Below are 17,530 nucleotides of genomic sequence, written 5' to 3'. Positions count from 1 at the left end.
TTTGGTTGCAGAAGGGAGGATGAAAGTAAAACTGTTTAGGTGCAGAGACAAAGCCAGCGAAATTTGACCATGCTGAAAACTGCATTGTCAACTTTTTTCTCTAGAGTTTTAAGTTCTGTGCTTGTTACTCTTTGCATAAAAATGGCACATCCATATTCTTATTTTTGTCAGAGGACATTTTAGAGAATGTTTGTTAAATATTGCTTTACTTTTAGAGCTAACAATTGTTACACACATTACTATTTCACAACTTCTGCATTTAAGAAGTTATTCTACCCTGGCTTCAGTACTAAGTGTTTCTTTGTTCTTTCTGGGGGTTTTTTTTGGTGTTGTGGGGTGTTTTTTTGTGTTTTTTTTGTTTTGGTTTGGGGTTTTTTTGCTAATTCTTCACTTGCTGGAGAGCCTTCTGAGATGGAGATGTTTTACACTTTGTAAATGTTGTGGGATTTTAAAACTAAAACCTTTTTTTTTCTAAATTCTTACACTAACATCCAAAAGACCTGTTTCCTTCCATAGGTCATCAGTAACATTATAAGGATTAAATGTATGGCTGCTTTAATTGTGAGGAACATATCTAAGAGAAAGCTCTAAAACTGTGGATCTTCATCCCTTTTTCTCTCTTTTAATTCTGTTACTCCTGCAACTTTTCCACTGGCCCTGCTCTTCAGCTGCTGTGAATTGTCAGACACTGAAATATAAATGATGAAAATAATAGGAACTGGAATTTAGCAGAGGCAGCCATGTTAATTTTTGTTCCATTTGAAATGCAGGAAAATATCATCTGCCAAATGGAAAAGGACAATCGGTGGGAAAAGAAATGTTCTTTTCAAGCTTCTAAGAGCAGTGACAATGGAGAGAAAAAATACTATAAAAAGTAGGCAGCTCCTTTTTCAAGATTTTGTTTTCAATGTATTATGCATGATGAACTGTACACAGTTGCTCTTTTGGAGTCCCAAAGACCAAATACTACATCACAGGGCTTATACTGTCTTTGCTGCATTGCACTTTGCATTTGGGGGGGAATAGGGCTCAGCTTCATGGCAGTTTTGCCAATCTTTAGTATAATTTTTGAATACATTCATACTTCCCTTATTTGCCTTTTTTAATGTCAAGCATTGCACATAAGATGTTCTGCTGTTGCTATGCAACTGCTAAATCCAATATTTAATATTAATAAAAATGGAGTGGCATTAGCATCACTGAGAACAGTGGGCTAGCAAACTATGATTGTACAATATCCAAGCTGTAAAACTTGGCAGGGACTTCAGTGTGCAATTGCATGCATGGCAAACTGTGGGGCATGAGTCATTGGCTGTTACTATTTTAAGAGTGGTGAGTTTGAGTAAAATTTCTGAGCTCTCTTGATTTTTATTTTTATATGTATATATCAAAAAAAAATTTTTTTTTAAACAAAAAGACAAGAATGAGATTGGTTAGCTGTCTTCCTTAAGGTTTCATTTCGGATACAAATTCTGAGGGGTCACTACCCATAAGAGTCAGCATTATAAACCTATGGGTCAATACCCTGAATCTCCTATTTTTCTTCTAGGTCAGGTTGGTCGGCCCTTTCCCACTGTTCCTGCCACTTCCTGAAGCCTGAATTGGCTTTTTTTGGAGGCAGTGCTACTTCTCTGCCTGACAAGGTGCTGTTCAACGGGATGTTTTTTTTCCTCTTTCACCTTGTTTTCTGATCTCTCCCCTATTTCTCTTTACTCTTGATTGCTATTTCACCGTCACACTCTCACCTTTTTTTTTGTTCTTCAGTCAGTGCTTTCTGAGATTAGATTTTTAGTATCAGTTTCTGATAGGCATTAGATCAAGGATGGTGGTGTGCCCTCACAATGCTTTGGCCATCTAGGTCGTGTTGCAGGCTGCAAATTCTGTAGGGTCCTCCATCTGATATCTAAAGGTGTTAGTGCCAGTGCACCTGGAGGGATCGTAACCTTACTTGTCCTTTCCTTTTGAAGGCTGCTGTCCAAAAGATAGTGTTGATATTAGATCTGTATATAGTCAGAGTTATTTTAGAATCATTGCTCTTTTGCAATGTAATAACTGATTTCCTTCATAGCATGTGATCGTTTAGATTTTGACTGGTTTCCTAAAAGGGTTATTTCAAGTAGTTGTCTGTCCCCAGTTCACCCATGCAAGTTTCTGTGAATTTAAAACATACTTTTATGTCTTAATTCTTAATTTTTCATGTCTTCCTCTGCCTCTCAAAGATTCAGGCAAGCAGGAGAAGCTGCCCCTAGCTATATGCAAACCATTATTAAATCTACATAGCAAAAGTATTAATGTGGGAAAAAAAGTTATAGTCTTGAGTTTTATGGTCATATTGAGAATACATCTTTTTAAGCAGATGGAATTTGTCTGTCCCCCTTAAAGTAGTCTTTGTACTTTTCATATTCATTCTGCCAACCTGTCTTCTCACAGTATTGGGTAGTTAATAGTTCTGTAGATTTTACTGCCAGCAGGGGTTTAGTGTAATATTGATTTAACATTTCCAAATAATGGCAGCAATTTTGGTAAAGGTTTTTCCTCTTTTGGAATAAACTAAAATTGGTTAAATTTAAGTGAAGCATAAATTATGGCATTGAAGTAAATTGTACTGTGTCTTAGATGTGGATCTGTGGCTGGAATCTGGTTCCTTAGTGGCATGGCACTGGTGAATCCCTTTCCTTTGAATTTTTGCTCCTCGAACCTGTAACTCTTCAGGGAACATTGATTCTAACATTTGCTGAAATTCAGAAAAGTAACTGAATGCCACTCAGATGGAAGAATGTATCTTTTTAATTGGGAAAGCATACCTTATTTCAGTTTGGAGGCTTAAGCAAGAGAATTTTTTTTTCATATAGAAATTACCTGTTCACATTGTAGAACTTACAACTTCCTATTTTGTTTTCAAAATTGTTTATTTCAATGTTGTAATTTTCTTTGTTTTTAACCTAGCTATTTACAAAAGTACAGGAGTTGGTGGACTCTAGATTGTGCTATGGTTTGTCAGTAGTTCAGTCATCACAATTGACCCATGCATCTTGTAATACTTAGAGAAAACACGTTGAGCTCTGTTCTTGGAACAGATAAATATAGAACTGCTATTGTGAATATTCTTGCAGTGACGTACTTAATCTAGAAAGCTAACAATTCTTTTATTTGCTTTTAGGGTTTGAAAGTATTCTAGAAGGCCTGTTTGGACCTGGATTATTAAAAGATCTCAGTTTGTTTAAAGGTATTCAATCTCTATGTTTGTATCTTGTTCTGCATTTCTAATGACAGAAGCAGCCCCAGCTCTGCCTCTAGAAAATGTGTGTTACCGTGGTGATTTGTGCTCTTTTTTTCCCCCTCCCCCAGGCAGTGCTCACAGTTAGTTTCATATTGGCTAAAATTACTAATGAGTGTGTGTTCATCTTTATGTAGCTGGGAGTGTATTTGGCAGTGCTCGGAAAAACAGATTTGTTGTGCATAGATAAAATGTATACAGTTTGGTAATCTGGGGATTTAGAAAAATGGCCGAAATGAAGCCTGCATCCTCAGAATGCAGGCAAGAATGTTGTGAAACAGGTATTTAATTTGGCATTTCTCTTTGGCTCCAGTTGTGTCGCGGTTTATGAATATGAAGTAATTTGCTATTCCTCTGATTTACAGACTGTGAGCCTGAAGGTGTTTCTGATTGGTCTTTTGATGAAAATTGTCTTTTCTGCTGCCTGAGAAGAGAAAAAGTGAAGGTAACAATGCAGATGTGTGAAGCTAGTAGTTGTAGGGGAGGGACAAAGGGAGGGAGTTTGCTGCTCCTAGTTAACTGAACAGAAAATCTGCAACCTCCTACCCCTTTCCCCTCCTTCGGAAAAAGGCTTTCTGAATTAAAATAATGCAAGTTAATGAACAGACTTGCCTCTTCTCTGCAACTCTGTAGTATGTGATGCAGTGGTTTTTCTTTTTTTCTGTGTAGTTGCTTTCTGTTTGGGGTTTTTTGTTTGGGGTTTTTTGAGTTCTTTGTAAGAGATCTTGTTGGGATCATGAAACCCTTCCCAAGGGAGCCGAACTGTGCCTTGTGCATGTTTGCTACAGACATATGCTGGGCTTATCTTCAGTATGGAAATGTGGTCCATTTTAACAACCTGGAGTCCTGTTTTGTATCTTGGAATCTCTTTCCCTGTGGGCCATATCCTTTTATTAAAGGGCTCATATGTATTGTAGATTTTGTACTGTGCTTGTTTATAACCAAGCTGGAGTCTAAACGTGGACAAGTCAGCTTTGCCAAGATAATAAACTTGCAGTTTGTTTTCTTAACAAGATTATAGCTGTATATGAAACAAAGACTACTGTGCTATATGTGATTGTTGCTCAGTCCATGTGTTGAAATAATTATTGTTCTATAGCATAGGAAGGAAGGCTCATCTGTCTTGGCAAAACTTAATTTGCTGGAACTTGTAACTATTACTTCTTCCTGCACAATGTAAAATAACACGCAGAGTGGATCTCTATCAATTTAGGAATGAAACAAAAGCACCCTTTCCTCTGCAGCTAACATGTATGGCTGCATGGCTTGTTCATAAAGGAAGTACTTTGTTGACACTGATACTTGCCATGTTGCCAGTTTATGCTTGTTTTTGTTAAGGCATGAGCAGGAAAGTTCGGAATGCTTGCATTTAGAATAGATGTAAGGCATAATACCTTCTCTTATTGAGACTGACAGCAGGTAAGCTGTAGGTATGCTTGTACTGTAAGGAGTTCTGTCTTGTTTGACTTCTCATAAAAAGACAAAATTTGGTGTTTAGCTTAGTTCTAGTTAAGCCACTGAATTGATTAAAAAATTAACTTTGTGGTGCAGTCAGAGACTGGTTGTAGTCTGGGAGAATCTTGACAGTGTATAGGTAGTTCTTCAAAAATACTGTTTACATCTCAATCATCCTCACAGGTCCACAATAACTAAAATAAAGCTTCTGAAAACTGGTGATTGTTAGGTGAAGAGAAAACTAAGAACACAAATGTTCACTGTATAGGGTGCTGATTAGGTATGGTCATCTTGTCCTTTTCAAGCTTCGACACAATCTTTACTCAGAAGCTGATATATTGCTATTTATATTTTCCTGTACTTTGCTAGACTATTCTTTCTAGTTTCATATAGTAAAGTGTGATGATTTTGAGTGTTACTGAAAAACTGGCAACGTATTCCTTATGGTAGTGGTAGTTATCATTTATGTTAAGGTTCCTCACATGGTGTCCCATTGTACTGTGTGTGGCTTTTAAATGGGCGAAAGAAAAGATGCAGATGTGGTCACATATGGTGCGCTCTGTGGTGTTTTGGCATTGGGGTCTAAGCATATTTTAGGGTTGTACGTAGACACAGAACATAGTCGGGTCATGCAGCATCCCTAGGCAAAGGTGAGAGGGGAAGGGGAAGGAGGTTATAAATTCTGAACAGGCTAGAGAGAAACGTGAGTTAAGAAAGGCTGCGATAGTGTCAGTCATCCACTATGGGCTTGGGTAAAATAATTTTTATAAATAAAACCGAAGCAATTTTTGTCATTTTACGTTTCAGTACACAAAAATACCTATTTAAGCCATTTTGTCTTAAAACTGATTGATAAACAGGACAGCAAAGAGAGCTTTGTACACATGGTGGTTTGCTGCATGGCCAGGGATTAGTGGCTGAGAAAATGGGTAAGGAGAGTGAAATGTGTCCATTCAAATCAGACTTGTGACTTCTCTGTTACTCCTGGTGATTCTCCTCATGCTTGGTGTGGCACTTTTTTTGGAGTATGTAAGAATTTTTTTTAGTTGTTTTATTGTTGTTTTTTGTTTTTTTTTTTTCTTTTTCCCCCCAGCCTCATATCAGTTCTGTTGGATTTGGAGGGTTTTTTTGTTTGTTTTTTTTTTTTGTGTGTGTGTGTTGGGTTGTGGGTTTTTTTTTTCAGGGAAGAATACGGCTCCTTTTAGACCTAGTCTTGTATGTCAGCCGAGAGAGATGACAGTGTGGGAGTGCTTCGTTTCCTCTGTGGGTATACCAAATTCCTGCACTGCTGGCCATTGCTGATGTCATTAGCTTGCAATACAGAGTTGAATATGACTTTTATGGTAGCCTTCAAATAGTATGGATTTAACAACATCATAACTGAATTAAAACATCAGAGACATAATTGTTACCAAAAAAAGTTTGTAACTTAATTTGGTAATTAGCCAAATGATGGACAGTCTTCAGCTGCTGGACTGAACTAAATTGGAAATGGTACTAGTTTCTTTGAAATCTCTTCCTTTCAACATCTGTCTGATATCTTTTTACTCTTCTTTTTAGGGACTTGCAGGCTCAGTCTTCTCTAACTGCTAAAACTTGTCTGTTCCTGTACATAAAGTGGTAGCAGTTGTGCTTTCTGTGCTATATCCTCTGATCTGCTTTTTTTTTTTTTATTGTTTATGTGTGTCCTCTTACTTTTTTAGGAAAAGAACTGTGGAGGATGGGATGATTTGGGTTTGTGTTTGTATACTGCAGAATTACAGAATTAAGAGGTGTGTAATTGATGTTGTAGCTGGGAGCAAGATAGCCACAAACCACATATTACAACAGTGTGTAGCTGTGGCTGGCCTTTTTTCCTACTGAGTACATCTCTACCAATACCCTCTTTTGGATTAGTGGAATAATTAATCAACGTACTTGATTTTCACCTTTGAGTGACACCTAGGTACCTGGTCTGACAAGTTCAAAACCAATAAATGTCTTCAGGGCTTTTTTCTGGATTTCATTAGCCCTTAAGAATTACCTGTAATTTAGGAGGCCAGTAGTTGTGCTTAAGGAGAATTGAGCTCTGGACTGTAGGATGAGAATTGGAGGTCAAGATTAGTTTATTGGCAGAGCTCTTTAAGGGGAAAAAAACTCTGCTTGCTCTACCACCCATTTCAGTGATGTTGGTTCTTGCTTTTACAAGCAATCAGATTCAATCACATGAATTCTTCAAAGGATAAAGAACCATCTGCTGAAATATTCTGAAAAGATTACTTTATTTGTAGCAGTAGTTCTACTTGCAAATACTGAACAAATGCATGGATTTTTTTGGCAGTCAAAATACAAGACAGTTTATGATAAAGAAATGGACTTAAGTGTCTTCATTTGAAAGGAATAATAAAATAGAGACAAATCAGGGAGCTAAAAGCTTCCCAGACATAGTTTTTGCCCAAATCCAAAGCGTTATGTGCAATAATACAGAACTTTTAGAGATTGGATTTTTTTTCTTCCATCATATAATGCAGAATACACAATTGTTTCAGTATGGTAAGGAGCTGCTACCAGGTTATTAACGTGAGTGTCTGTGTGCAGAAATGCATGGGTACACTGATGGGCACGAAAGTCAAAAAAGACAAAGTTAGCAGCTCTAGCTGCCTGGTCATGGTGAGAGGAAGTAGAGTGAGTTCTATGGGACCAAACCTGGTGAATTCTCATTTGAATAATCTGCAGGTGCAGTAATTCTCAATTCCTTGTGGGCTTTATCCTTCACAGGGAAGATATAAGATAGTATAGTTTGCAAGGTGTTTGGGTGGTTTGGATTTTGGAAAAGAAAACACTATTGTCTAAAGCTACATAAAACAATTCATACATATTAAAAAAGGGGGGGGGGGAACGACATGCACAACTAATCTCATTAGTTGGTGAGAGCAGAACAAGAAGGATAATACTCCTAAGCACATTAACTATTTTATAGATATATTTAAGCTATAAAAATAGCAAGAGAGAAAATTACTGCTACAAGCATATTCTGGAGTCTCATGCTGTTGGTGGCAGAATGTTGAGTCTGGTTTTCAAAGTACCATAAAATACCCGGGCTTCAGTGTAAGGACCTCTGATGATTCTTCCAGTTGAGAAGAAATATGGTAGGCTACAACACAGGAAGGAGTAATTTTAAAATTCAAAGTTACAAGCTTGTAAGTACTTGCTTTACACAAACATCTAAAAGGTAATAGCATGCCGTGATTTGATTATGATTAGTCATAATAACAGCCTCTGAATTTGGTGTCCTTTCACTGTGGTGGAACATAAACAATAAGAAGTAAACTGTGGTAAGTGTCTGAATGATTCTGAAGAGAAGCTACCACTATCATTTAAAGCGTTAACTCATAGAATAATTTAAGATGGCAAAAGAAATATCTGAAAATTAGTTGAAGTTGCAGAACTTACAATTTTTGACAGCTTTAGAATGTATTTAAACTGTGTACAGAGATCCTAAGTGCACTGAAAGATGCTCTAAAACATTTTAAATGGATTTCCTCACTTTAAAAAAACTCGAGCATTTGAACTGTCAATTTTGTATTGGGTGGTTTTAAAATAATTTGATATGGAGGCTAAAACCTGAAGAGGCTGTTTGTGATGATCTCCAGCTGTGTTTAGTAGTAATGTGGGGTTACGGTTTTGTTTGTGCATAAATGTCAGTGTAAGCATTTTGTATTTCTACTGATTTTTTTTTCCTTTTCCCCTACTATAGATAATAAATTATATTCAATAACTATGGATCAGTCAAGTTAAATTTGTTTTGAATTTGATAAATCTGACATCGGTCATCTTGAAAAGGAAATAATACTGTTTCTTGCTATAAAACTATATATGTACAGCTAAGTGAGGGACATCTTAAACCTAATTAAACTATCTGAATTTTTAGCTGATGCCAAGCTGCGAACAGTTGTATATGCTTTCAACGATACGCTCAGAATTGAAAATGATCTCAATGAATTTGAGAAACAGGACAGACAGACTTGTTTTGTCAAGTCACAAGTTACAGATGTCTGCAAAGTGATAGCATTGTAAAAGTAGTAAACTATTTTGGGGGCTATATTGAAAGAGACATTTGTCTTAACACCTGAAGAGGAAACCCTAAATGCTGGTGAAGCCTCAGCTGGGTGTAGCATTTTGAGAGATGTAAACAAACTGAATAGCATTGAAATGGAAGCAACAAGAACGACTTGGTCCTGAAGGTAAAAGAAAACAGTCTCTTGTGCCCTTAAGGCTTGTCTGCAGAAAAGAGCAGATTATTCTCATTTGCACTGGCTAATATTAAAAAGACTTAAGAAAAATTATGTATTGGACAAGACAACCTAGGGATGCTGACACATTCCTTGCTTACTCACTGTTCTTGATCTTGCCTTGGGGTGAGAGGCTGGATTGTATCCTTAGGGCCCATGGGTTGGCTGGTCAGCTATGGGTGGTCTGTGGGAAGCCTCCCTCTGTTTTCTCCATGAAGATGGATAGGAATTACCTAGCTTGTGGGTGCTTCTTGCTCCACTTGCATGTGGTCTGTGGCTTAAACATGAAGCTGCTGTTGCCATATCTATACAAAAACAGCCTGCATCATACCTTTCTCTTCATGCCAGCAGTTTAGCATTTAGAATTGCTCTATCAACATTTCCTACAAGGAGGATCTCAGTGAAGATCCAGCACTAGTGCTGACAAGGCTGGGCTGTCCAGGATTAGGTGGTCTCTCAAGGTCACGCACTGACCTTGCATTTTGAAAACCTGAGCCCTGTATTTCTAAGGGTCTTTGACTTAATTATGTAATTATGCCATTTATCTTAACGTACAAAAAAAGCTTCAGCCCTTTGGGAGCATGTGCAAACCACTCCAAGTATCTTTTCCTGAAGCGTTATTGTTCAATATAGTGATGCTGCATGTTCACTGATGGGATTCCAGGGATGCTCTGGGGCATGGTTCCCATCTGAAGAGAAGCACAAAGAGAATAGAATGAATGCTGTGTTATAAATAATATGTAAAAGTAACTGGTTGGGGTTTTTTCCAGGGTATTTGTAACCAGTGACAATGCTGTCTAAATACTAGTAGGTTTTTCTTCTTCCTACTACCTTCATGTTGGTACCAAAAACTTTGATATGATTTGGGACTGTAGAGTGAGAGGATAAGAGTGAAGATAGTGGATCCAAATAATGGTTATTGAGAAGAAATGATGGAAAACATAAAGATAAAACCAAACCCAACAACCAGAAACCCAGGAAAAAAACAAACCAACCAATGAAACACACACTCCCCCAAAAAAACCATGCTTTTGGAAGTTGACTTTGGATAGCAATCACAATCGAATATTTAGTGTGGAAACTTGAAGTTTCACTCTAGGAGTGAACTAGCTGCAAAGATTACTGAAATAATGGCACAATTGATAAGAAAATAAAAAAATGCAGTAAACAGAAATCTTTCCAATATATTTTGTCTCGCATAGTGTTGTACTGCAGGTGCCAGAAAATAGATGAAGACTTTTTTTCTACACACAAGGTTAAGTCTGACTCTTATATATAACTGTATTTCTTTACATTTTGATGTCTTATCATGGACATTGATAAAAATTGTACCTGTAATGAGATGCATGCTCCTTAGTTTAAGGGGTAAGAACTAAGCGCTGCCATTGCCTTGCTATCACCCTCTTTGAATGCAGATCAAATCCTTTATTTGGCCATTCACCATTGTAAGTCGCTTGCAGGGTTTTTTTTCTGGCTGATACCTTTTCCTTCATTACTTCTCTATGTAGAAAATGTACAGCTTTCATTAGCTTAGGTAGATTAAATGGTACTCTTTATACATTACCTTTATATGAGTAATGTAAAATACATTTATTTATGATGAGGCGTGCTGCCACTGAACACAGGTTTCCACCGAGTTGCTAGGCTAGTATTTACTATGTATTATCTTAGTTGTAGAAAATATTAGGAAGATTTGAAATGCATTGTTTTGGGCAAAGGTTATTTTTATTTTAGGTTTCTTCCAGACCTATAGTCTGTCAAAGGGCAGAGTATTAGATCAAATTGAAGGGGTAATGTTTCCTTCAATTCTGAATTGTTTGTCCTTTGAATTCAAGGAAAGTTTTTTGCAATGGCTTGTGGGACTTTAGCCAGAGGATGCTAATTAACTCTAATGGATCTTATATAGCCAAATCTCTGTGCATCACTTTGCAGAGATTCCTCTGAAAGTAAAACTTAAAGCAGTTTGTCTGTTAATGCTTAGATATTCCAGTGACTGTTTGAACACTTCTGTATGCCTAGATTACTTCTGTTATTAGTTAATTTGCACAAATATCTGCTTTTTACACAAGCTGATGAGTTTACAATTATCCTGATAATGCCTAAAAGATAATGGAGCTTGACTCGGAATGGCTGTCAGTGACTCGGATGGATCCTGCATTAACTTTGTCAGATGCAGAAACACAGTTTCAAAAAGCAAATGGAAGTATGTTCTGTGAAGTCACCTGAAGAGTAACCCTTACAGAAATATTGGGATTATTTGCTACAAATATTTTTATTTTGAAATCCTGTACAAATACTTCACATATTTTAAGTGTCAGGAAAGTACAACTGTGTTTTCAGTGTGTTCATAAAATGCCAGTGAACCGTGGGAGCACTGCTACTGCTTTCTGATACAGGAGTATCCGGCACAGAGGTGAATGCTTTTACTGTAGTTAATGCATCAGTTTAATTTAATATTCTTTAAGACTATCTCTAAAGATTAATCTTTTCTATGAGAGCCATCAGGTTTGAAAGCAAGCCTGGAATTTCTCTGGTATAGAAAAAAGCATCAGTCACTTTGTGAGGTCTTTACTTTTGCCTTCACAGCAAACATGTTTTACTCACCTGTCACCTCTGTCATCCCATGCTCCTCATATTTTGTTTTAGCATAAAATACTGCTTTGTCTCTGTACCTTGTCTGAGATAGGATCTCCCTTTACTTTTGACAAAGGACTTTTGGAAGCTGTTAAATTACAAATCTGAAGGTGAGAGCCCATTTTCTTCAGGCCAGAGTCCACAGCACTTGATATTATTACCCTTTGCACGTAGTTCATGTGATTGCTGTGTTTGTTAATTTACTATGGGCTGGTTATGTAACCTTGCATCATTAAACCTCTTGACACTGAGACAGTACAAACTTAAAAATGACTTTCATTTATTGTGAATTATAAATTAATTGCCAGTTCTTTCCTTCTCTTCTAGTCCTGTCAGGATATGAACCTGAAATCAACTTGTATAGTAGAGGCTAAAAAAACAGATGTAGTCTAGATATTATGGTAACTGATACTTTGTAAAGGTTAAGAAAACAAAACACTCCCTAAACCCAAAAAGTGTTTGTGTATGCATTCCTGCAGTAGGTAAATACAGGTAACTTTAATATAGCTTAAAATGAAAGTGGAAGGAGAGGGCCAGGAAAGAGATTGTTCTCCTAAGCAAGAGCAAGGCATTAAAGAAATAAAAAAAGTTATGTGTGTCGGGACAATCCAAACATTTAGATTTCATGTTTTTGTAACCATTGTCTTAGTTTCTTGAGTTGTATTTAAAATTAGTAATTTATCTTGGCATCTCACACAATTTAATTATCCTAATTAAAACATTTTTAAAAAATATTCTTTAGATAACTCAGTTGTTTCCAGTTGTAAGAGATTAGAATGAATTTTAATTCACTGTGGGTGTTGTAAACAGCTAACAAGTTTATTTCACTTAAAAGTAGCTACTACTGAGCCTTTTCACAAAGGAACTGTTTTTTGCTGATGATTAGTCATTTATTGCTCAGTTTGCATGAATGCTGTGTAAATTAAGAACCTTCTGTGTTTTACCTTCAGTGGTTATTTCTTGTAAGTAAAAGTAATAAAGAATGAGTGCTAGATATTATATTTGCAGCCAAATGTTGTAAAATGTCTAAATCTTCTTCATTGTGTGCTCTTATTTCCCATAATGCTATCAAATATTCTGCTGCATTTACAAGAAGATAGGACAAAGTACAATGTTCCGAGCAGACAAAAATCAAGTTGTGTTTTCAGTAGATTCCACTCTGACTACCTAACAAAGTTTTGAATTTAATAAGATATTTAATGCCTAAGGAACTTTATTCATTTTGGAGTGAGGAAGATCTTACAAATATTAAATATCTTTGCAGGAACACTTAGTCAGTCTGGATGAGCCAGCCTCGGAAGCTGGACAAGAAGCTCTGCTTAGACAAGAGCAAGCAAAAATCATTCGTTTTGAAAGGCAAGCGGAAGAGTTCCTCAATGCAGTCTTTTACAGAAAAGGTTGGTTTTAATGGTTGGGGGGAAATGGTATCTCTCGCTGGTCTTTTTTGCATGCAATGCAGGTGTCAAAGATCTGATGTTCAAACTGTCATTGTACATTCAGTATTTTTCAGTTGTCTTACATATATTTATCAACAGTAAAAATTGACTCAAATAATGCAGCAATACAACGATGTGGGCTTGGGACAGAGGAAGAAAGTATAACATATTTAACTCTAAAACAAATCTCCCCATGAGAACACTGGTGATTTGCACTTTTGGAGGAATGACTCCGTTCTTGCCTGGCAGAACTGCTCCCCTGAAACTGATGTTTAGATGAGTCGGCTGTTTGAAAACGGGGGCAAGTGGTGGTGTGTGTTGTGGGTTTTAAAAACTTATTTATTTATTTTAATGGGAACTGTATTAATGCGGTTTTTCCTAAAGGTCAGCAGTCTTCTCTCACTGTGGTCTGCAGTGATTACACACCCCACTCCTAGCAATCTACAGTATAAAATATTATTGGAATAGTTCTGTGATTACACACCCCCCTCCTAGCAATCCCCAGTATAAAATATTATTGGAATAGTTCTAAGGGAGATATATTGAGAATTCAAAATGTGATCAGCAAAATAATTGGGAAATCAGTACTGTAGAACATGCCAAGAACAATACAGTAGCTCAATGCTAGAAAATCCCCTAAATCTCTTCTAGAGAGTTATGCCAGTTAAAGTGTGCTCTTGGGAAGGCACAAAACTCATTTCACTGTTTTCTACCAATCTGAGAAATGGGAATCCAGAGGTTGCTTCCAAATGAATCCTGAATGAAAGTACATTGTACTTATCAGTCTAACCCATGTGTCAGAAAATCTGCCAAATCAGTAATTCCAACCTGTCTACTGGGGGACAATGCAAGGCTTCAGTTTAACAAATTACAAATTACTGTAGCCAGTCCTCAGCCCTTCCTCCCAGTGACCAAAATATTTAAAGGTGTTTTAAGTAGATAACAGTATCTTAGCTTTTCTTTTATGACTCAGATGAATAAGTAGAAACTATGCATTGTGATGTATTGCATGAAGTATAGAAGCATGTAGGATAGTAGGAAGGATAGTTACTGAATTACTACTGATAGGTCAGATAATGCTTTTATTCTAAGTCTTCTTTTTCAGTGGTGTGGTTGGTTTTTGTTTGTTTGTTTTTTTTCTTTTAAGGTTTCCTTTTACTTTTAGATTTATCCCATCTCTCTTTAAATCCAGAAGGGTTTTAAGAAAACAAAAATCTAGAAATAATATACCCTTTTCCGTATTATTTTTCTGGTGAGAGGAAAAAAAATGCAGTTCCATTACTTCTAAATTGTTTATTAGAGACATCAACTCTTTAACACTATGCTTAAAAATTTAAGTATGAGCTGTGTTTGAGTCTTATCAGAAATGCATGCTTCCCTAATTGTTGGAAAACTATTGGCAGATATTGCTAACAGTGTGCTCACAAGGGGTTTAACACTCTGTTGTGGTCAGATACACAGAATGATGATAATGAAGTCACTTCAGGTGTCTAAGCATCTTTGAGAATTTTTTTAGTACACTCTTGCTTTCATTCCTCTGGCAGAGCTATGCTTGGTGCAGAGTAATAACGGATGGGGGGAAACCTGGCAGGAAGTCAGTTCTGAGTCCTTAATGATCATTGTCAAGCTTGGCTGTATTTGGGTTGCTTGAAGGGTTATTCTAACTCATGCCACTGCCATAACATCCCCAGGCACTGTCATACCAAAGAGGACACAAAGAATGGCAGCACTCTGACACTCCTGCGCTGCTCAGAGATAATTGGTGCTCTGAGTTTCATGCCAGCAATTAGTTATTTTTTTCTTTCCGTCCTCACTGCCAGTAACATTTGAGACTGGTATTTTGTAGCCCAGGCAGATCAGAGAAAATGCGGATGTTCTGCGAACAGATGCCTGTTGCGTGTCAAGGACGTGCAGTCATACACTTACATACATAGCTAATGAGCAGGATCAGCAAACTTTTTGCACCGGTTTACTGTCCATTCATCTTACATACTTCCTCTCTGCTTTGTGCCCATGGCACTCTTACCCAGTAATGTTTCTGTCAAAAATTCATACTGCTCAGTGAAAGCAGAGTGGTAGTACCTAGTTGTCCGTTACCTCTACACTGTGGCAGGATAGGGCCTTCTTTTGATGGTTTAATGAAATCATGCCTTTTTTTTGTTTGATACTGCCCTTCTAAGGTTTCAGTTTAGATAAAATACAGAAAAGCAATTAAGGTTTTAAAGCTCAGAAGTACTACTTTATACTGTTTATAGCAAATATTTATCAGCTATATTTTTCTTCTCTGAGAATTTCTGTTTTAGTTAATTTTAGTTTAGTTTAAAAAAAAAACCCAGACACTTGGAATCAAAATAAACATCTGTTTGATTTCAAGTATGCTGCAGAGACATCAGCAAATATTTTGCACTTGTTTTTGAACAGTTTTAATCCTTAGGATTCAGACTTTATATTAAGCAAGGAGACTTTAATGTGCTAGGTAACTACTCTTTGGGTTGAAAACTGAGTTTTGTGTCCTGAATTAGAGAGTTTGTCTTGAGCAGCCCTAAAAAGCTTTTAAGTAGTCACTCTGTGCTGATTCTTTGAAGTTGCAGGTTACAAAGATGAGTGTGGTAGGCATATACAGTATTTTCTTCCTGAATTTTGAAATCTATTCAGCTGTAAGCATTACTGAACTGTACATATGAACACAAAGGCACAGTAAAGTCATGATTCTTCTTCAGAAAATATAGGTGCCGTATTGCTCTGCATTCCTGCCAGCCCTCTTGTATACACTACAAGTGCGTGCCAAATAGTTGGCATCAGTGTGATCATGCCATCAGTTTGTGTCCCTTGGGGCTTTCCTAAAGCCTTTCACATGTCCTTCGGGAGGTTATGGTAGAGAGTTTAGAAAATGGAAGAAATGTCACCATACCAGAAAAAAGTCTCTGTGCTTTTCCAGGCTTGTGTCCTTACAGACCATTTGGGAAGAAAGTGAGAAAATAAATATACCTAAATTTAAAGTTTGGTTCATCTCTTGTTGATTTCTTAAAAACTCTAGTGCCTTGGCCTTAGCTACAGTAAACCATCCTGTAGATTTTAAAACAAAATGATTAAGTATTTACATAAATGTCTTAGAAGTTTACAGCTACTCTGGCTCTTAAAATACACATATTGACTGTATAAGGTCTTATATTTAGAAAGCTGTACTTAACAAGAAAGAATATGGTCTTGATTAAAGATCAATTTAGTTTTTCATCAAGAAACGCAGTAGCTATTTACTACTGCTGTCTAGTTTGTGGGCACCTACATGCTCAAACCATCATGTCAATCCTTTACAGATACTTTAAGCTGGTTTGTTGGATTGGTTCATTTTTGTCAAAAAAGGTGGTAAAAGGCAAATCTAGTGCTGAAATGTCCCACAGAAGGTTTTGCTAACGCTTCAATCTCAACTTGGGCAATTTTTTTAAAGAGGAAGTAAACACTTTACTATTGTTCCATTTTGAGAGCTGCTTTTAAAGATTTGTTTCGTCTTCTACTGCACAATTTTCTCTGAATGTTTCTTCAGAAATACAAAATCAAACCTTTTGAGACATTTCTGGAGGAGTTGTGGGTTTGGTTTTTATGTTTGGTTTTGTTTTTTTCTTTTTACCCTGACTTGGCCAGAGAATACAAGCAGTATTTGAGGTGAAGTGGCAGGACTTAACTTCTGTGATTTTGGAGTTATAGATTTGCTTTGACATCACAAATTACTACTGGTCTGAAACAGCGATTTTTGCCAATATATTTTTGGGTGGCCCAAATAAATTGGAATGTCTACCTGTTCCATTACACGTTTCCTAATGATGAATTTAGCAGCTCTTCTAGAAATAGAATTACTTTTCATGTGACACATCTTGGGTTTTTGTATATGTGAAAGCTCTTTATGTAATGCCAGGTGCTACATTGATTATAATCATAGAAATGTCAAAAGGAATAGATAGAATGGGATGGAAGACACTTGAATGTTTGATCTTCACGTGGATTATTTTAAAGAATCAGAGCTATAGGGATTTATTTTCTAGTAAATTTGTAGGGGACAGCTGCAACTCTATTCTCCCTTCTCCCCTTCTGTAGCTGCAGGTAAGTTACTCAATTCTTCCACTGAAAAATGTGTTAATTTTTTTTGGAATGATCTTCATTAGTTGCTACTTTTCTTCTTGAGTCTAGCTCTCCTTTCCATTTCCATGCCTCTTAAAGGTCTACTCAAATATATCTATATTTGAAAACAAAAGATGAGATTGCCTATTTCTCTTAGGGAACTGTTATTTTGGGAAGATTATACCAGTATTGGCAGTGGTTCTTGTATTCTAAGACTAAAGTACATTTTATCTTTGGCTTTCTTTTTTTTTTCCCTAGATGATTTTTTTTTTTTTAATAAACAATAACTTAATATAAAAGCTGTTTTACTTAAAGTGCTTCCTTAAAAAAAAAATCTCTAA

The 17,530-nt window shown here is 36.6% G+C and overlaps 1 protein-coding gene across 3 annotated transcripts in view; it reads left to right on the top strand.

The window, feature by feature from the left end:
• Positions 1-814: 814 nt before the first annotated feature.
• The window catches only part of LCOR (ligand dependent nuclear receptor corepressor), a 58,791-nt gene continuing 42,075 nt past the window's right edge, over positions 815-17,530 (top strand). For 2 of the 3 annotated variants that reach the window (XR_003398724.1, XM_026851619.1), the window contains exons 1-4: positions 815-874; positions 3,161-3,226; positions 3,643-3,722; positions 12,902-13,034. Coding sequence is in view for 2 of the 3 variants with exons in the window: in XM_026851619.1 (XP_026707420.1) it covers positions 850-874; positions 3,161-3,226; positions 3,643-3,722; positions 12,902-13,034 (304 nt within the window). In the remaining variant the exon portion in view is untranslated. The remainder of the gene's footprint in view (positions 875-3,160; positions 3,227-3,642; positions 3,723-12,901; positions 13,035-17,530) is intronic. The other variant, XM_026851620.1, reaches the window with a different exon arrangement.

Source organism: Athene cunicularia, assembly GCF_003259725.1.
Source record: "Athene cunicularia isolate RWA chromosome 6 unlocalized genomic scaffold, athCun1 chr6_part1, whole genome shotgun sequence".
Classification (NCBI taxonomy): Eukaryota; Metazoa; Chordata; class Aves; order Strigiformes; family Strigidae; genus Athene; species Athene cunicularia.
The sequence above is the reverse complement of the archived record's forward strand: the minus strand, read 5'-3'. Positions and strand labels throughout refer to the sequence as shown.